This window comes from Colletotrichum chrysophilum (assembly GCF_026319265.1).
Source record: "Colletotrichum chrysophilum strain AFK26 chromosome Unknown scaffold_148, whole genome shotgun sequence".
NCBI lineage: Eukaryota > Fungi > Ascomycota > Sordariomycetes > Glomerellales > Glomerellaceae > Colletotrichum > Colletotrichum chrysophilum.
In genome coordinates, this window is record NW_026517435.1 from 33,005 (window position 1) to 53,541 (window position 20,537).

The following is a 20,537-nucleotide window of genomic DNA, read 5'->3' on the forward strand; positions in this document are numbered from 1 at the left end:
ACATGGAGACAAATCGTGCCCCGCGATGGCCAGTGACAAGGGCAGCGTTCTGGATTCCGTCCGCCGGGCAACTCCTCCGATTCCGTTACTTCGGCGAAGTTCGCCACGGGAAACTGGCGGGAAAGTGGGTTTCCCGAGTTTCCCGCCAAGTTTCCCGGCAATCGCAGGGTTTTCCGGTCGCGCCATCGCCGGGAAATTTCGCGAGTGCGGCTGCAGGGCATGTCTGTCACTGTTTTGGAGGGGTAAAAGGTCCCCTACAGGTGCTGATGGAGGGGCAGCAGCAACGACGAGTTACACGACGGCATCGACACTTCTGCTCTACTTTTGCTGCAAATCAGGCCGGGCAAATTTCGTTGACTTGATCTCTGGCTAGGCAGCTCAACAAGAGTTTCGATAACCTTCATTCAGAGAAATTGAATGATATAATGGCCATCAGTTCTATGCTAAAGTCGTTAGCTTTCCTTTATCGATAGCGGCCTGCATGATCCCGTTGCAGATAACGGTGGGCCATCGTTATCCACCCGCCCGCGTTTGCCCCTCGAGTCAGCTCTCACGTCTTGGCCTTCAACCATCCGACGTCGCTCTCCTCACGACATCGCCAATGTCTTATTTAAGAGACGGCCTCTGGTCACTGCTGTCTTTGATCATGTCTCTCTCACTCAGCATCCCATTTCCCTTTCTCCTTTGATACCCGTTTTCCACAAAAGACACTCACAATGGCCGCCGTCCTCCCTGAGCCGTTCGCCTCCATCCCGAGGGAGAACTTCCTCTTCGGCCCTTCGCCCATCGAGCCCCTCCCCCGCATCTCCAAGGCGCTCGGCGGAAAGGTCAACGTCTACGCCAAGCGCGAGGACTGCAACTCCGGCCTGGCCTACGGCGGCAACAAGACCCGCAAGCTCGAGTAAGCTCATCCCTCTCCCCCCTTTCACAGCTCCCATGAACTAACACATCCCCCAAGATACCTCGCCTCCGACGCCCTCGCCCAGGGCTGCGACACCCTCGTCTCCATCGGCGGCGTCCAGTCCAACCACACGCGCCAGGTGACCGCCGTCGCCGCCAAGCTCGGCCTCAAGGCCGCCCTCGTCCAGGAGCACTGGGTCGAGTGGGAGGACCCCGTCTACGCCAAGGTCGGCAACATCCAGCTGTCGCGCCTCATGGGCGCCGACGTCCGCCTCGACCCCTCCACCTTCGGCATCGAGCACAAGAACACCCTCGCCAAGCTCAAGGAGGAGCTCACCGCCGCCGGCCGCAAGCCCTACTACATCCCCGCCGGCGCGTCCGACCACCCCCTCGGCGGCCTCGGCTTCGCCCGCTGGGCCTTCGAGGTCGTCGCCCAGGAGAAGGAGACCGGCGTCTTCTACGACACCGTCATCGTCTGCGCCGTCACGGGGTCCACCATGGCCGGCATGGTTGCGGGCTTCAAGCTGGCCGAGAAGACGGGCGCGTCGCCGAAGAGGAAGGTTATCGGTATTGATGCGTCTGCGACGGTGAAGCAGACGTTTGACCAGGTGCTGCGCATTGCGAAGAACACGGGTGCGAAGATTGGACTTGAGGAGGGCGATATTACGGAGAAGGATATTATCCTGGATGAGCGCTTCCACGGCGGCATCTACGGCGTGCCGGACCAGACGACCATTGACGCCATCAAGTTCGGCGCGAGCACGGAGGGCTTCATCACGGACCCCGTGTACGAGGGCAAGAGTCTGGCGGGCATGATGGCGCTGATCAAGAACGAGGAGATTCCCGCGGGAAGCAATGTGTTGTACGCGCACTTGGGCGGACAGCTTGCCCTCAACGCCTACTCTGGCATGTAAATAATGACTTAATGCGAAATACCCCTGAAGTTCAATGCCGGTTCGATTCCCGTACTTGATATGATCCCTGCCCTTCTTACTCGCCGGTGTCCGTCATTCTTCGTCGCATATGCACGTCGACACACAAAGCGGAAGTAAGGGAGAATGGCCGGACAAACGATGTGTCCTACGATACCCAGAAATCGGCACGCGTTGTTTTCCCAAGACGTCGTACGCCCTTTGATGGCCGAAGGGCCTGTACAAACGCAGTCGTCACCCCCAAGTAACGAGACCTACCTACGCCGGTCCAGCTGACAGCTTGAGACCTCCCACTGAGGCGTTCCAAACCCCATGGCTGCGCTTCCATCTGAAAAGTCGTCTGGTCGTCAATGGAGCTCAGTGTTTACCACAGCGTACATGGATCAAGTCACTGGAACGGGACGGCGACTAGTGATGAATCATATGATCTTAGAGACTTTTTCATGTACGTAGGAGAGGAGTATTAAGGTTGGTGTACGGTGGTATGAACCCTAGGGTGTGCGTGACGTGAGAACACGAGAGCTCCAACGACATCAGATAAGCATAAAAAGAAAAGCCAACCCCCCAGACCTGGCCGCTGCCCCCATCTGAACTGGATACCCTTCCGGCCCACGGCCCCCGGAGTCACTGTCCCTGACTTGCACTCCCTGCTCCTGCTCTCTGTTTTCGTTGCTCTCGTTGCCGAAGTATTTGGTTTGTTGTGTGTGGCAGCAGCGCTTAAGTCAGAGTGGATACCGACTCACCAGACGGGCATTTGCTGTCGACTCACGTTCGCGGGATTGCTGACATTCACTGCGAGTCTCCTCGAAAGGTGAATTATAGAACTGGCGAGCAGCGCCTCGCTTGCCCTCTCGATGTCTCGCGTACCGCACTGAGTATAGACAGCGCTCAGGCTCCTTATGCGGGCCCGTTAGAACAGTCTTGCCGGCATCGTGATGGGATTCACATCTAGCTAGCACTAAGATCCAGCGTACTGCCGTAGTGACGGCGCAGTAACATTGACCCCACCTTCTCTACTAATGAAACCTTGCTTAGTACCTAGCACAAATTGCGTTTACTTGCGCCTAGAATTTAGGCAGGTTTCTTGCTGTGTCGCAATATAGTCATCCCGACACGTACCAGAGAGTACCTTCAAGGTGCCGCACATAGGTAAGGTAAGGTAAGGTAAACAAGGTGAAAAGGAAAGCGGACCAGTTTCCCCAGATGTGGAGTACCGCTAGTGTGAACATCGCCCTATGCCACATCAAGGTAGGTACCTTTGTCCATCAGTCACTCCTGCCCTTCCAACGGCAAACTTCGCTCTTCAGAAACACAGAAAGGTGAGACACAAAATCCAGCTGTTTTCACTATGAGAAAGCAACAATGTTTGAATTCGAATTTCTATTCTTCATCTTTCTTTAAACGCAGCTGATGAATGCAATTTTAGAGCCGCTCTTCCTGCTATCTTCTCCGCCTTCTTTCCTCGCACGCGCAACAACCGGAGAGCATTCCGAAATCCCTCAGTACTCTCTCTGCACCGTACAGAGCCGCCAGGTCAGGTCATTCTATCACTCTCGTCATAATCGAACACGAACAAGACACGCACAAGACATTGCCCACCATGTCCACTGATTCGGTCTCGGACCGGCGTTCAGCAGGCCCTCAACACCCCATCTTGACGGAAGAACTGTTGTCAGCCTTTGAGTCCCTCTCCACAGAAGTCGACAATAATACTCAATGGAATGCAACCGATGTCCGTAAGTTAGCAACCGAAAAGTTTCCGGACCGGAATGTTCGCATGGAGCTTTTCGCATACGATGGCAGGCGGGCCCAGGAGAGAGTTGAGAAAATCATCAACCCGCAGCTCACTCCCCGACAGTGCATGATGCAGATCAAGAACACCAACTTCACTCAGTCCGGCCCCAGAGCTCAGTGGTATTGGATGATGGAAATGATGTTCAGAAAGTTCCACCCCATCGGCTTTGCAACTCACGGCGGCCATACCACTGGCTATGGCATCGATCCTGGCCCGGTATACCTTCTGCCTCATGGCTTCAACCCCAACAACCACACCGGACAGCGACTTCATCACAGTTTGCTCGGAATCAATCTTGACATCGGCCTTGAAATTTGCGACACAGACCCAGGAATTCCCATCAAGATGATTAACACCGGATCCGACCATGTGTTCACCCCTCCTGAGACAGGCTTTGTCTTCGCCCAGATTGGATCTCTGCGTGTCTTTAATGGTACCAACGGCTGGCCCAAGAAGGGCGAGCCATTCAACGACGCATACATGCGCGAAAGTCCATGGGAAGAGACTAAGTTTGGAGTTGTTGTCCGGATCGATAATGATGGCAACCCAGGAGCGGTCTACGTCATTTACAACTTCTGGGCGCATGGAAAAAACATTGAGGCGAACGACCATTTCCGACCTCCTGTCAGGAACCACAAAAATCAAGTCCTCCCCCACGTTGGACAGCTTCACCCCAAGTGCAACCCGGGCGAGAACTTCACCGTGGCCAAGATTGCTAACAACATTGCGGATCTCATCCCCAACCCCGAATCCGAGTCATCCCTCCTTGTCTTCAGCAGAGAGTTCGACTTCAAGGTTGTGTCAAAGGAAGAGTGCCACATCGGCCCCGCCAAGCAGATTGACCACAACGGTAAGAGCTATCTCTTGCGTGATAGTATCAAGGGACCGCAGACGCGCTGGGGATGATCTCCAGAGCCAGCGAATTCAATCTCAGCATTTCTTCTACCGCTAAATTTCAGGGGCGTCGCAAGAGTCACAAGACATCTCGATGCACTTTCTCGCAACATTCCTGCACTCAGTCATGCGAACTTCACGTAATGTCATGCCCATCAACAGCAACATCCGCATGATGATCAAACATGACAAACTTTTGTAAGTCTGATGGAAATGAGTTTCAAACTCCCTGGTGAAATCTTTCTGACAGCTTTCTCCAGTCTTTGAAATGTTTTCCATTTCTCTTCACACGATGATGATACCCCTCTCCGAGAGCAGCAGTCAGTCCGCGGACCTTGACTCTCAAGACTTGCGCACGAACAACCACACACATGGGCCATGACCTTGAAGATACAACCACCAGGACGATATCGAAGGCGACTTGGGGTGGCTCGACTTCTGAAATTGGCGGGACCAGAGAAGGATGCTGCGACGTTTTTGACTCGGGGGACTGGACGGCGATCGGATTTTCGCAGCCTCGTCTTTACGTTTTGCTTTTCCTTTTCTTCATTCCCTTTTTCTCCTCAAATGAGTCACCACAGGATGTCTTCTCGCCTCGGGCACATAGCCTGCGCCAAGACCACGCAGACTTCATTTGGCTCATTCTCTTCCTATGGACACACCACCCTTAATACTCCTTCATCGCATTCACGGATCCATAGACAGTACTCGATAGCAAACAGAGCCAGACCTCACAAATTCAATTCATTCCTTTCCGACGTGATATTTGCCATGTTCTGTCCAGTGTACAAGAGTTTGCTCAACCGCCTCGCGGTGCTTCCAGCCGCAGCATCATGACGACCGCACGAAACCAATGGCCAGGCTTCCTAGATCAACATGACGAAGCTTCGCGCACTCGAGAGACAGGCAAAGCCTACTCAGCCGGATGATGCCTCGCGCTAGCCCGTCATTTGATGCTCTTTCGTTCTCCGCCTCGACTGTCGCCGCAGCAATGGCGCGCTTCGCTTCGCGTAAGTCATGCTCACCAGGCGTCTGCTCCTGCAACCTCGACGACGCGTATCTTCTCTTCCATGACCTTCACAAAGCATCACTGAGCCTTGTGCGGGCCAAGAAAACAACAAAGGACCCGATTGAGAGACCTATGACACCGGCGAGGGGTCTCAATCACTTGGCGCGAGCAATCTTTGATCCCCACTCGCTTGCCATGGACCTCCTGAAGGACAGCTTTCTGCGCTCTTTGTCTTCATCATTTGTGGTTTCTAAAGTGTGTCACCGTACTCCTGCAAGACTTTGTGGCTCATCTGCCATCCATCCTTTGAAAGACATGGTCGTAAAGCTGCCTTGGGGCTGGTCGGAGTCCGTGTTAGGGCGGGGTGTCTGGATCGAAATGATCTTACGCGGCCCCAGTATTCGCCTCGTTGTCGGCTTCAGGATATGAGCTGTCAAGGATGCTGTTTCTGTAATTTGAAAAGGTCAGGTGTACTCAGTAGCAATAAGACTCTTAAGTCATAGCACGGCGGTGGCCTGTCCTGGATGGATGTACATAGAGGTGATCCTGTTTGGATATTCCGGCCAGACTTTCAGCCCGTTCGTTCTTCCATAGGTTCGGTTTTCCTAACCAAGGTTAATCGTGCGTCTGTCGGCACAGAACTTGTAACCATCGGGGGACAAGCCATGGGCCGGAATGCAAAACCGATCGTGGTTATAATAGGGTCTCAACTGCGCCATGTCCCCGCTGGCAGTGTGTTGAAGTACAAGGCGGAATGCGTTCCCCGTCAATCTCGCCGTTGGAAATAGATTGAATCCTGTAATGTGATACTGGCAGCTGCCTGTTCGGCACCCATTTCGTTTGCACCTGAAACTTTCCGATCCGTACTTCCAGGCGAGAGTCAAGATCCGATCTACATGCGTTGGGAGCGGCAATGTCCAATGATCTGACCGGTGCGCATGCCCGAACTCGTTGAGAAACGGGTTTCCCTTCCATGTATTAAGCCACTGAAGTGGCTCATTTCTACCATGCTCGTAGGATGTAACCATGTGTGATATGAGGTCGGACACCTTTTCTCCGGGATGTGGGGCGAGTTGCCGGTAAATGATGGGCTCCAGGGCCAGCCAATCAACATATGGTCGCGAACGACGGGGTTCGCCTACTTCGAGCAACAGCCAGTCGTACCTACTATCTACCTGCTCCAGGTCGGTTCTGGAGCCTGCGGCACGTCAGCGCATTATTTAGCGCAATGCGGGTTGGACCTTATACCTAGAAGACATGCCAGTGATCGCATAAGATGGCATAGCAATGTATCCCATGATGAGGGGTCCTGGCTCGACGTTATGTTAGGTACTTTGCTTTTGAAATAGTCTATGATCAGGCGCTCTATGTTTTCAGCATCGACCGGTCGATATCGCCGAATATCCCAGTAGAAGAAGAGAAAGGAGTCCATCCAGACGATGGCACTGAAGGTAGATCGATAGTAATCCATGATGTCGCGGCTAAACATTTCGAATCGGGTGTAGAAGAGCAATCAGTGGAAGCGGGGACGCGCTGCTTTATGTACTAAGCGTGAAGCATATTCTATAGCGGGAATGGATTCCATAGGCTAAAGCTAGAATACAGTTTAGATTGTTGAACTCTGACCTAGAAGCATCAATCGAAACAGCTGGTGTCTCCTGCGAGGCTCCAATATCAACGAAGCTTTGTACAGGGTACTCCAAGGTTAGAGCGATCCTAAATCACCCGTAGACTCTCTTTTAGACGACATTGAGGACAACAAGGACGTGAAGAATGACGAAAATGCAAATGCGGCGACAATAAAAATGAGGACTATAATAGCAGCGACAAACATCAAGAACAACGAGGACAAGAACAAATAGCGTGAAAATAACGAAAAGAGAAAAGAAGAATTAGTCTCACGAATAATCAATAAATTTATAAATGAGAAGACAGAGAAATACTCTCCAGAAGTAGTAACAAGCAAAGCTGAGAAACGCAGGTAAATCGTGGCGTCGAGGAGAATACAGGCAATCGCTAACCTTTCTAGACATGGGAGCCAATGTCAACCTTTTGGCAAATAGCTTGAATGGGTCTTTGACCTCAGTCTTCCAACGACAAACCGCATGCTTAAAGACTTTCCCATGAGAGGCATACCTCCCCCATGCGACTCACGTAGCGTTCTTTCAGCTTACAGTGGCCATTTCCTACTTGTATTGGGTCTTGCCTGAGAGACGGGGGCTTGTGAGCGCATGATTGGGTGTTATTGATAAACGGCGAAGTGTCTTCTTGCTGAAGTTTTCAAGTCAGCATCTTGGTGGATCATCTATCTCATGAGCATGTCACACGAGTTCATCTGAGCTCATTTCATATTACGCATCTCTAGGAGAGAAGCCCGTCACATTGATTCTCGTATCTGGACCTCTTAATTGCTGACACACATGCGACTTCACAAATGTTGAGCGAAGTCTTTAGTGACATCTTCCGTCCACGCCATTTCCAAAATAAATGCCTCTAATTACAAAACTCAACCATCAACTCGAACTATGGGAGTGCTTGACTATCGGTCTACTTGCACTCGACCTCATCATCACGCTCTACGGCCTTGGGTCTGAGATGCCCGACGCTGTTCTCCCGCAATCCGAAGCGGAAAGCGTCATGGTAGTTGCCGTCAAAGAGCTTCTTCTCCTCATGCAGCTGCTGCAAATTTTCCTTCCTGCCTATCCAGGCAGCGATTTCGAGAGTCTCACACCTTCGAATGTTTTCAGAGAGCGGGCGGCCTGCAAGTGGATCGGCGGCCTTTTCGGAACACACAGCGCAGAGTTCGCAGATTTACTACCCAAGCTTGGCGACGATGAGCTCAAGACATTTGGGTTATTCATCGTTCCAGTGGCAGCCGCTGTGGTTTGGAAGTGGAGAAGATTGCAGCGGCGTTTGCGCGCTGCTAGGAGGGAAGAGGAAGCGGCGTTGATTGCGAGGGTTTTTCGCGTTTGGGATCGGGGAGATGGCACCGGCGGGTGAAATGCAACCTCAGTCGTGAGTTCCTTCTGAGCGGCTTCCATCTTGATGAACCTGATTGGAGATAATCGCCTTGAAACTAGGTAGCTAACTCTCAATGAACAGGCCAGAATTGCCTTTCCAAATAAGGGAAGCTTGAAAACGCAAGCTCAAACCTGGCCCACTTGAGGGAATTGGGGAGGACATACTGTGAACATCGACGACCGGCAACCCAGAATTGGTCTACCAATAAAGATTATCACTCTCTACTGGAATAAAATTGGGCAGTTCTCGATCTTCTTAGGGTGCTACAAAAGAATGAACATGCCCGATGACCGGTCGAAAGCTCCAGCATCATGTCCAATACTCCCACACTTGGTAATAATGCCTTGCAGGGCCATTATGTAGATGCCTTCACTTCTATCAACCTGCCAAAGCCAAATAAGCTTACAACTTCCGACTATCCAGAATTCAAGCAAAGATTTGAAGATCACGTGGAATCACCCAGAACTCTACAAAAGATTGTCATCCTTTCATTAAATTTACCACATATAGGTTGTTCACTCTAGGCACTGGGTTCGTTCCTTCCTCTTTGCGCGCCTCTCCTTCCTGAAAGGTGAGAACCGTCTGAACAGAGATTTCTTTCACCTCACCCTGCCCCACGCGGTGAATTTTCAAACTCACCACTCTCTCAATAAAATATTTCGCGTCGCAGTCACCACCCAAAACTTCTTCTCCCACAAACCACCACAACAAATCTCTCCCATACAACTCACAAACCACAACCTCAAGACAAAGACACACACCAACATCCACCAACACAATCATGGTCACCACTATCGCCAATTATACTCTCGGCGGGCTCTGGTAAGTTTCCCCTCACCTCTTCCGGCGCGCCTTCCCCAGACTCACCTGCTTGTTCACAGGATGTACTACCTCTTAGAGGAGGACAAGACCAAGCGTCTCGCAGAGGCCTACACGCCCATTCCTCTCCCCGATGAGCCTACCTACAACAGCAGTGATGTCAGCATCATTGTTCCCACCATCAACACTCCTGATGAATTCACGGACTGTCTTCGTCTGTGGCTTACGAACCAGCCAAAGGAGATCATTATCGTAACCATTGAGCGCGACCTCCAGCGCGTCTACGACCTGGTTCGCCCCGTGGTTACTGAGGGAGATGAGCGCATCAGCCTCATGACTGCTGATGTCGCCAACAAGCGCGAGCAGCTGCTTGTCGGCATCAAGCACGCCAAGGGCAAGATTCTCGCGCTGGTTGACGATGATGCCTTCTGGAAGTGCCAAGTCCTTCCCCACCTCCTGGCTCCCTTCGAGGACCCCAAGGTCGGTGGGGCTGTTGGCAAGCAGAGGTATGTCTGAATTGCCGCTCAATCTTCTGTCATCTTTTCTGACCAGGTTTCCAGTGCCCATTTCCCTGTGTGTCGCCGCAACCCAAACGTCATCACCCCTTGGGAGGTTGCCTCTCTCCGTTCCCTCGAGAACCAGAACAATGTCCAGGCTGTCCGATTCGCCGCAGATGGTAGCGTCTTCTGCCTCGTTGGTCGCACCCTCATGATGCGCGCCGAGATCGCCCAGGACCCTCGTTTCCAGTACGAGATCACTCACGAGTACTGGTGCGGCAAGCGTCAGAACACGGGCGATGACGTCTTCATCACCCGCTGGCTTGTCACCGAGGGATGGAAGATGTCTATCCAGAACGCTCCCGAGGCGGAGATTACCACCCTCGTCATGCGCGACAGCGCCCTCCTGCGTCAGATGGTTCGCTGGCAGCGCAACGCCATCCAGTCCTTCCTGGTTACTGTCGTCTACAAGCCTGGTCTTCTCCAGCTCTACAAGTACGTCTCGTTCCCCGCACTACCCATGACGTTGTACTGATAGCTTAGTAGGAAGCACCCCTACATGGCTCGCAAGCTCGTCGAGCGCCTTCTTCGCCCCATCATTGCTTGGGTCCATATCATCGCCTTCATCGTTGGCGTTTACCAGAAGTCGCCTGTCGCGTAAGTACCACAAACCTCTTCCAACATGATCACAGACTGACACAGTTCGACCAGGTACTTCGTTGGCATGTGGTACCTTTTGTCCATGATCGCCACTTACCGCGACTTTGTTCGCCGCTACCCTTGGGCTGAGGGTCACCTTGGCGCTGCTATTCTCCTCGACATTTGCTACCCGGTTGTCGACGTCTACTCTTGGCTCACTCTGAGCACCGAGGCCTGGGGCACCCGCAACGAGAACGCTTGAATGATGACCTTGGGCGTTGATGATTATTGGCTTTGACTTATGACTCTGGGTTTGGGAGGCGACGGATCCTTCAGAATGGCTTTTGGCGTTTGGTACTACAATGGCATCTCGCACGAGAGAAAAGGACAGATACCCTCAAATTGGTAGATACAGATTGATGAATAAAAGTCTTTGACACAGGCCTATGTTCATGCAGCACGCGACACGTCTGGCTTCCCAACCACACAATCTAGCCTCCCCGGCTCAGATTTCCCGTTAATGCCAAGTCCTGAAAGCAGTTGATCCTTGAGTGAAAGCTGACTCTGCAGCAGGTCTATTTATGGTGAGCCTTTGTCATCGCTCGTGGCTACCGTACCCGGTCTACGAGCTCATGCACGTAAGACGCCGATGGGCCGACTCTCTACAATTGGAGTTGCAGCTACGAAGGGCCCAATCAGAATTTCGGCACGACCACCCAAGGTCGTTGCAACGCCCAATCCAGTCGACGTTGAGGAATGACACCACACACCAGAGTTGCAGTCAAGACTCATCGCTCGTAATCGCCCCTGATGACTACTTACGCTGAGGCTGACATCCACGGCAGGTTTGATGACTCGAGGAACTTTTTGATGTCAGCTGAAGCTGAACTGAGACCTCACCACCTCAATTGACTTCTTCGCCAAGATGCACTGTCGCCTGTATAAGAATGTGTAACCATCGCATACCATGCTTGATTGGCTTCCAGTCGCTCTCTATCACTCATTCATTGTGTTCTTAGGCCGTTGCCTCAGACGAACGCAGCAATGTCTCAACTCGCAATCGGAAACCCTGTTCGCTTCCAGGACTGGTTCAGCACCTTCGGCCCCAGACTCCAAAACATATCGACGGGTGTTTGCAATGAGACGCTCAATGCCTACCTCGCAGACTACCGCAACTTGAACACTCGAACTTGCGACCTGCATCTCGATTGCATCCTCACCGAAACCTCCGAATCCACAAAGGCCAAAATCGCTTCTGCTGCCATTTTCCTCGGCATCCTTCCTTCAATGCTATCAATGATGGGTCCCTCGATGACCCAACTCACACTGCTTTCCGCCCGTCGTCCCCTCCTTGCCATACTCATCGCCTTGGGCAGCACGGCCTTCTGCCTGGATCGCCTCTTCCATATAGAAACCCCAGCCGACATCTTGTCCATGGTGCAGGGTGAACGGTTCATACCCCGAATCCGCAGCTCAAAATGGGGCATCGTCGTCAGCATTCTGGAATACCTATTCATTGGGGCTGCGGTATTCAATGTCATCAACTTGGCTGTGCGTGTTGGCGACTACACCGTCATGAGCTTCCAATGCAACATCTGGTTCTTCCCCCTCATTTGGGTCCTCTCCGTTACCTTCATCTTCCTCCTTGTCGCAATACCGTTCCAATTCTCCGCCATCGCAAAGCACATCCGCAACCGCACGGGCCCTGGTAGTGTCAGTCGGGTTGATGCGGGTCCGGAGGGCCCCGACGACACGCAGTGGACCCCGCTCCCGCCGCGGGCCGAGTCGGTTTCCCCGTCCGGCACATTTTCACGGCAGAACAGCGGGACATCCGTCTCCAAATTCATGTTGAGGGAGCTTACCCCAGGGCTTCGGCACCCGTCGCTGAAAGTCGCCGAAGTACCGCAATTTGAGCCGTGGGTTGCGGTGCTGTTCGGCGTTGGCTCGTTTTTTGCTGCGTTTCACATCATTTTGGGCACCGGGTGGTTCTCGTCCATCTTGTTTCTGTCACCGGGCGACGCTATCAGGGTTATCATGAGGTTCTTTGCATCATCCGTGGTATGCAGGCTTGTTGTGATGGTGGAGCTGGCGAGTATGAAGTCGCAGGAGATGCCTCGGGGATAAGAGTGATGGAGCGGGGACTGGTTGAGTCATGAGTACGCCCAGCTTTGAATCGAGTCTCGCAACAACATTATGTGAAAAGGATATGAGACTTCAAGTTTATCGGAGAACCTGGACATGAAAATTCTCGAAGGCATCGAATAGTTGGCTGCAGTGGAAGCCTCTTGCTTACGCCCGGGTGACACGGCATGGAGTTGATATTGGTTCTCCATGCGGGGAGCTATTACAGCGTAGGGCCTTATTATTAACAGGGGATCCGGCCTCACCGTTTAGCGGAAATAGATGTGACGTGTGTCAGGTTGCGCACAGCTCACAGGAGGCCCTGGTGTCAGATAGCATGATTGAATAACTGTTTACCTGCGAACAACTGCTGGAATTTTAGGCACTGGATAGCTCCGGATAGCCAAGCGAGCCCGGGTACGTGTACTGAGTATTAACGAGAATATGGCGAAAGGTTTCGCTGCAGTTGGATGGAAGTAAGACAGCAAAACTCATTCTGTGCTATCTACCTAGGTAGCGTGGGCATCGCTATTACGGGACATAGAATCCAATTCTTCCTATTCCTGTTGAATGTTTTGACGCCGTGGCTTTTTCAGCTTTCGCCTTACTCTCAGCCGGGCCCGGTCGCTTGGTTCTGGGGGAACACGACGTCGCACCCATGCTATTGTCCGTTAGAGATGAACGAACCCATACCGATATCATGGAAACCAGTGAATGTTGGCGGCCTAGCTTGCCTTCGGTATGAAACCACCTCATTATTCGGAGAATATAGCTTTACAAGCCATACGAAGCAGCTCGGTCTCGCTCACGGACTTTGGGGCCGACGTGGCAGTACGAGGCGTTCGTTCCATGAAATCGGAATGGAGCTTAAGGTTTGCGTCACGCCCCTGCCCTTAAGCAGTCGCTGCCAGCTTACTACAACCTCATAGTCGCTGAAATATGATCAACGGCGTTCCTCGATGAGTTGGAACGAGTATAAAAGTGGACAGCTTTCTTCGATTTTGTTCGAGAAGATCATTAATCCAACCCTCAAATCATCCATATAAAAACCACCAACCGTGCTAGACGCTTTACTTAACTTTCTCCGTCCCGGCGACCCATTTTTCCAAATCACCATGCAGTTCAAGACTTCCTTCCTCGTTATCCTCGCCTCCATCTTGTCGGTCTCAAGTAAGTTCTGCGTCCAACATTCACCACAAAGACACGTTCAACATGGATGCTGACTCTTCTCAGTGGCCTGCAAGGATGCGCAAGGCAAAGAGGGACAGTGCAAGCCTCCTAACTTCTGCTGCGCCGCCGACGGATTCCAATGCGTCTTCAGGGAGGAGTGCAGCAGCAAATAGAGGGTGGCCACGAATATCTGTGAGACCCATTTTGTACATAAGCGAGCTCTTGAAAATTCTCATATTGTTTTTCTGTCCCAAACACTTGCTATCTAAGGATGCCTCTCGTAATGGATGGCTCATAATAAACGACGATAATTGTTTCCAGCTAATGACAGCGCGCAGTTTCTTCGAAACATCACGACGCTCGGGCCACACTTGCGCAGCTTCGCTGATTCCGCAGTTGTCACTGGCTTTGGAAATGGCTCAATGCATCCCAGTCCAGTTCAAGAAAGACTCTTGAGAAGCAACATTTAGTACGATAGAATCTGAACTTTTATTCTGTCTCGTTACATGATGTCTAGCATTCGTCTGATTTTCTTTACTATACCCTCAATCAAAGTAGTTGGAGCCGAGGTACTGCGGCCGTCCTCATCACCATCCGCGGCGCACAGAAGTGAACGCAGCAACGTCGGCGTGCATCTTGGATCTAGGAAGCTTTTTGCGCGATCAACGATTGAAATCGGCAACGGTTCCGCTGTGTCTATATCCGCCGGCTTGGGGTCGATGCCTAACACACTTTCCATTTGGTTCAAGATCCGACAACTGATGTAGATGAGCATTTCGATCTGCAGGTGAGGGTGTCCATCCAGCTGGAACCCCCCTATGCGGACATTGGGTAGCAGAGAAGGTGCTAGGTCTGTCTTCCAGCATTTTGATTGCGGTGACGTTTGCTGCCCATCTTGTGGGTCGCCGATGGGTCCTTCGTGCGCTGACAGGGATGTGCGTCTGTTTTTGCGCTGCTGGTTCTGTGACAGTAGGGCGTCGTGAATGGCGGCGAAGACTGCCTCGTAGCCGTGGAACAGCCAGATGCAGCATGTCATGATGGTCAATGTCGTCGGGCCACTGCAGTGGCTACTAGATCGTTTGGGGTGTGAAGATGTTGTGCTGCCAGGCGTAGTTTCGCCACCAGACGGGTGCAACGTGGTTCCCGAAAATTGACTGTAGATAGCGTCTCCATCATCATTGTGGGATCTGTTCCTTGTCTCAGTGTTGAAGAAGACAGAAGTATCAAGTGAGTCAACCAGGAAATCCTCTGAATTATGATGAGAGTCGTACGACGACTCCTTTTCTTGACGTTCCATCAAGTCCTTCAGTCCCTCAACTGCATCCAAAAACTCCTGGGAGCTCTCCAGGAGGAATCCTATGATATTCTTGCATGGTTTTGTCTCTGATGTATCGCAAGGGGACTTATAGGCCAAAATGTCTTCAAGAGTGATATGATGATCCTCCGCAGCGCTCAGGCAGTCCAGAAGTTTTAAATTGAGACTGGAAAGTCGGTACAGACATTCGTGCTTTGTTCTGGGTGGCCCTTTGGTTTTGGAACATGTTGTGGCGCCGATAGTCCTTTTGTCTTGATGGACTTTTTGATGAGAATCCCGAACCTTACTGGCAATGGATTCCCCAGGTTCACTATTTCGATTTGCCGACGGTAGATCGTCGTCGAGCATACCATCCAACGGCGAGCCTGACGTCATCATGTCAAGGTCAAATTCGCCAAGGCCGTAAGATACATCAGGCCCGGTCCTCTCGTCCCTGTTCATTGATAGGAGTGGCGGAAACTTTGCAGACATGACGGGCGCATCTGCTGATGATGCTGGCGCGAAGACATTGTTGTGCTGATATTCCATGGGAGAAACAGTGCTTGGCATCGGTCCTGCGGTGCAGTCCTCCCTTGAAGGGTGTGCCGACAAAGGTGAGGGGTAAACGCCGAGCGAGACCGACTTTTCAGGATATGATTTGACTCCCACTCCGGAGACAGAAGCACGGCGATTGTTTGCAGGTTGGTTGAAGGCGGGTAGTGACAAGGGAGGAGGTCGAGCCAGCCGACGTTCATAGCCACTTGGGCGGATCGTTGGCGACCTACGTGCGTGCGCCACACGAACGCACTCGACGCCTGCTTTGACACATCGCGCACACGGCGTCAATGATGCTTCATTGCGCTCGGGCGATGGAATCTCGTCCGACGGCCTTACGCAACGGAGTTTGTAAGCGCGGCATCGGTCGCACGCACTTCGCCGAGCGCTCTGAGAGGCGGACTTCCTGATGTACGAGTTGCTCGTGTTGTCGACGGTGAAAAATGTAGGAGATCTAGAAGCCATGGGAGCGATTGACATGGAAAACTGGTCTATGATCCGGAAGAAACATGCAGTATCCTGAATAATTAGGTAAGAGTGGGCCTGGTTGAGGGTCCCGGGGATGAGGAAGCGGTGGAGATGCTGTTCGTGACTCGATATTCGGGCGGTTGAATGCTGGAGTTATTATACATGCCAGATCCCCCGCCAACTAGTGTAGTTGCGAATGGGTCGCACTTCCCAAGTCTCCTGTCCAAACAAGGGAAGAAGCTTATGCAAAAGGTTTACCAACGAATCCAGATACAGTTTTGCTGGCCCTGAGGGGGGCTTGATGACACCATCTGATGTCCTTACCAGGTGCTTCTTTCCAAATTCATGGTATTTCTCTATTGAACGCAAGTCTTCCCTTGCTGAAATCAATGACTCGCTCTGTCACAGCTCGTCTGTTGAGCGAGGCTTTATATTATGGGTAGCATGAACCTGTCGCAGTCCAGGGATGTTGATTGACACCTGAACGCCTACTTACCCTAGACGATATATCATACCAATCAACTCTCTTGTGTGCGCCTTCGTCGGTCGGCAAGAAAGTCCGCTCGTCAGGTTTGCTGACGCTTGGCGGACTTGGCAGACTTATGGCCGGGACCGTTGGACGAAGTTTAACTGCTGTCCCCTGCATTAGCTTATCAGTTCGGAGTAATTCAACACGAGATCTGCCACTGCCGTCTTTCTTGTGACGGCAGTCAAGGACGCCCGCCACTAGTCGTGCCACGCGGGGGGTTTGTCGGATTGGGTTTTCTGCCGTCTGACGCCACACAGCTTTCCATAAGGCGAGCCCTCAGACCACTCATTCTCTCCTTTGCTCCTCGGACTCTTCTTCAGTGCGATCAGTCATCAAGGATAGAGCTCCTAGCTAACCACGGCATGGCCAAAGCACACAATGCATTCAGAGATCTGCATCCCCAGCCGCTCCTTACCATTGCAGCCTCACCCGTGCTCTAGCCATCTACCTGAGAGAATTAGTTTCACAGGTCTTGTGTAACTACTTGAGACTCTTCTATTCCGGCCTCGGGTTTCCCAAATGCCTAGCACTTTCATGTTGGGATTTAGGCTTCCGCAAGAAACAGTTATCTGGTTTGATGAGTTGCAGTTTTATGCCATTTGAAGCAGCTACTCGGCGCTGTTTACCAACTTGGATCCTACCGCCACCTCGCTATTATGTATCTCCGCTTATTGTACCTCGCGCTCGGCGAGCTCCCTCGGCGGCCACGTACGCACAGCATCCCACTCAGTCCAATGAGCTTGCTTCTTTGAGTCATAACCTGACGGAAAAGCTGTTCATTTCCTTGACCTGCCTCGGTCTGCGCAAGTGCGAGCCTATCGGCTGTCTCGAAGAGTCCCTCGGCAGAGGCGTGAAGCTTCCGACTCACTTGTTCGGCATGCTTCGTCTGCCTGCCGCAGATTCGGTGGTGTCTCTGACTCAAAAACCAGATCCCGCACAGCTGGGCCGGGCCAAGTGGGTAATATGACCTCGTATTGTGCATGTTTTGCTACCTAGGTGGGAACCTGTCAATGCAAGAATTGGCGGACAAGTTCAATCTCCGAGGTACTGCTACGTTAAGGTACAGTTCCGCAGGGCTCTAGGGCCCGAATAATAATTGACCCGGCGGGCTGACTGTCAACGCTTCCTTCCGCAGAGTCAAGGCACCACGGATGAACTGTTTAATACCTTGTTCTAGCTCCGTCAGCTAATGCGCGAGCCCTGGTGCGGTCCAGAGAGTGTCCTGGTAGCCAAATTGAGTTTCCGATAGACCTCGGAGTCGCTAAAAGGTGCCGGCGTGAGCTCCGAGCTGCATTCGGTGAGGGGCAGTTGGCATGGTAGCCTGGGATACACCCTGTAACTCACCTTTGTCCGCCGCCCTACAAGGCCTGTATTATGGATGGAATCCACTCTCACAGAGTTCGGAGGATGGTTCGGCGCTTGGAAGCTTATTTAGAGGTCGGCAAAAGTTTACCCAATATGGTAAAGAACAGTCTGCTCGTAGCGTCTGACGCAATCCGGAGCAAGACTAGAGCTCAATGAAAATTAAACTCAGGAAGCGATGAAACATTCTCGCACTGACAGGAGGTTGAAGTAGGGACTTCCCAACACTCTGGTAATTATTACAGAACAATTGAGTATAGCTCCCGCGTTAGTGCCGTTTCGAAGCAGCTTGATTCGCGCAAGTTTAGTTATCATTGCTCAGGAGAATCGTCTATCGCCGACAAGACGCAGAGAATGGAATACCTTGCTCAAGTCTTGTTGGTTCTTGACTTTAACGAGAAACACCATGGCTAGTGTCTGCCTCCGAAGCTCAACGACGGAGAACTGTGGAGGCTCTCCGAAGCTCAATCGTTGAAGTGCTCCGAAGCTGAACTGTTCCTGTCCTCCGAAATACAACTATCGGGTGGCTTCGAGGTCTCCTGGTAATGGCGTACGAGAAATAGACACCATTCGTAGATATATAAAGAAACGATCTTGGATCTATAACTTACAGATTGTGTTTGCTTCCCATGTGACCATATGCGCGTCACGTCAACATCTCAATATCAAGCTTGACTAGACACTATTTCACTTAGAACAGTCTATTCTAGATCTTCTGCACACAATGTTGGCTCAAAGCGCTATCATCAATCCCGTCGTCCCGAAGCCATTCACACTATCTAGAAGTGATGGTTTCGCTCCCAGCCAGTATGAAAAGCTAGGAGCAGAGCTCGTGCAATGCATGTCGGCATATAGCAAAGCTTTGGAGAAGGAGGGGCTTCCCGAGCCGTCTCTGTCACCCAGCATCTCTTCAAAGGTGGTTCTCAAGAGCAACAAAGCGGTGCAAGAGAAAGCACGAATCGCCGAGCTTGCACGCCAGATCCTAGCAACAACGTTGGATCCTGGAACAAGTTTGTTTCTCAGTTCTCTGCAGGTAAAACCGCATCCTTTTCTCAGTCGCACTCACCACAATATCAGCCGCATGTCGGTATCTTCGTGTCTAACAGCAATTTCAGTTTCATTTCTGCGCATGCCTGAAAGTTGTCTTAGACCTTAAGGTAGGAGACAACATTACGCAACATGGCCGAATCTCAAGAAAGGAGCTGGCCGAGTCCCTCTCTGTGGAAGAGAGCCTGCTGGCTCGCATCATGCGTGTCGTTATGACCAACTTCGTCTTCGACGAACCCGAGCCGGGCTACTATAGCCACACGTCCATCTCCTGGGCGATGCAGGGCCCGGCAATGCATCACCTCCTTCTTCATCGCCTGGGTGAGGGATTCCGATCTGCCAGTCGAGAGCCCGACGCCCTACGCCAGAGTGGATTCCGCAATCCCAAGCCTGGCGATTCCTGCGGATTCAACTTGGCTTTCGGCTACGAGGGCACTTATTGGGATTACATTGCCAACATCGACCTCGAACGTGGTGACAACTTCAATCAGGCTATGAAAGCTGTCACCATCAACAGCTTAGGCGAAATCCCGAGATTATATCCTTGGGAAAGTTTGGTTGCCGACGGAGGCCTTATTGTTGACGTTGGAGGTGGCCTTGGTCAGGTTAGCCGAAAGATTTTGGAGGCCTTCCCTGATTCAGGTCTCCGCTGTGTGGTTCAGGACAAACACGCCGTGTCTTCTGATACGAGAGATCCTCGAAGCGACTTGGATCTGACTCTGCAACAACACGACTTCTTCAACACTCAACCGATCAAAGGTATGTTCCCAATGCGCATCATTAGTCACATGCTCGCATCATGGTCTGACCAGTCTTCATACACACAGGCGCTGCGGTCTACCATCTTCGCCATATCCTTCACGATTGGCCTGATGACGCCTGTGTGGAAATTGTGCGACAAATAGTTCCAGCTATGGACGCAAAGCGCAGCCGCATCCTCATCTGCGATCAAATAGTCCAAGACCACTCGCCGTCTCTCGCATCTGTTCTTTACGACGTTGACATGATGTCACTTTTCAATGGTAAAGAGCGCTCGCTCTCAGAGTTCCGTCAGATATTTGTGAAGGCGGATCCGAGGCTTTACATCAAAGACGTGAAGCGGTCACAGGAATCCGCTACGACTATGATAGAGGTTAGAATCTCATCTGCACCCACAGCTTGATGTTTGGTAGAGGCATTAGAGTACGTAGCTTGTCATCAAAGTTCTGAGGTCCATCGTGTGCCTTACAGTATATCTCTCCCATATCGGTGACTGTGTGGTCTTCGGACTCGGAGGCATCGGAGTGACCCTGGCTGAAACAAGAAGGGCGTTCGGTCGGGACTTCGGCGCCTTGGATCGGGCGAGGGCTGTATGCATGGCGCTGAGTAGCTACCCTGCTCACCTTGGAAATGATCGCTGTCGATATGTGTAGTTGGTGAGACGAAGAAAGCATGGGGGCTTGTCTGGAAGGAAACCCACCCCTCTTTCACACTTGACCAAGGCTT

General features: G+C 52.0%; 5 protein-coding genes across 5 annotated transcripts; all 5 read left to right on the forward strand.

The window, feature by feature from the left end:
- Positions 1-716: 716 nt before the first annotated feature.
- Positions 717-1,814, forward strand: COL26b_011687 (uncharacterized protein; the record flags this gene model as incomplete). Its single annotated transcript, XM_053184348.1, has 2 exons — positions 717-901; positions 959-1,814. 2 exons carry the CDS (start codon positions 717-719, stop codon positions 1,812-1,814), a joined length of 1,041 nt encoding a protein of 346 aa, XP_053031694.1.
- Positions 1,815-3,432: 1,618 nt separating this feature from the next.
- Positions 3,433-4,533, forward strand: COL26b_011688 (uncharacterized protein; the record flags this gene model as incomplete). Its single annotated transcript, XM_053184349.1, has 1 exon — positions 3,433-4,533. The coding sequence occupies one exon, from the start codon at positions 3,433-3,435 to the stop codon at positions 4,531-4,533; it is 1,101 nt and encodes a 366-aa protein (XP_053031695.1).
- A 4,799-nt stretch (positions 4,534-9,332) lies between these two features.
- On the forward strand, positions 9,333-10,768 carry COL26b_011689 (uncharacterized protein; the record flags this gene model as incomplete). The annotated part of the gene is made up of 5 exons (XM_053184350.1): positions 9,333-9,373; positions 9,433-9,876; positions 9,931-10,362; positions 10,414-10,524; positions 10,579-10,768. 5 exons carry the CDS (start codon positions 9,333-9,335, stop codon positions 10,766-10,768), a joined length of 1,218 nt encoding a protein of 405 aa, XP_053031696.1.
- A 782-nt stretch (positions 10,769-11,550) lies between these two features.
- COL26b_011690 (uncharacterized protein) lies at positions 11,551-12,630 on the forward strand (the record flags this gene model as incomplete). Its single annotated transcript, XM_053184351.1, has 1 exon — positions 11,551-12,630. The coding sequence occupies one exon, from the start codon at positions 11,551-11,553 to the stop codon at positions 12,628-12,630; it is 1,080 nt and encodes a 359-aa protein (XP_053031697.1).
- A 6,099-nt stretch (positions 12,631-18,729) lies between these two features.
- Positions 18,730-20,214, forward strand: COL26b_011691 (uncharacterized protein; the record flags this gene model as incomplete). Its single annotated transcript, XM_053184352.1, has 3 exons — positions 18,730-19,015; positions 19,155-19,811; positions 19,880-20,214. The coding sequence occupies 3 exons, from the start codon at positions 18,730-18,732 to the stop codon at positions 20,212-20,214; spliced, it is 1,278 nt and encodes a 425-aa protein (XP_053031698.1).
- Between the last annotated feature and the right edge of the window lie 323 nt (positions 20,215-20,537).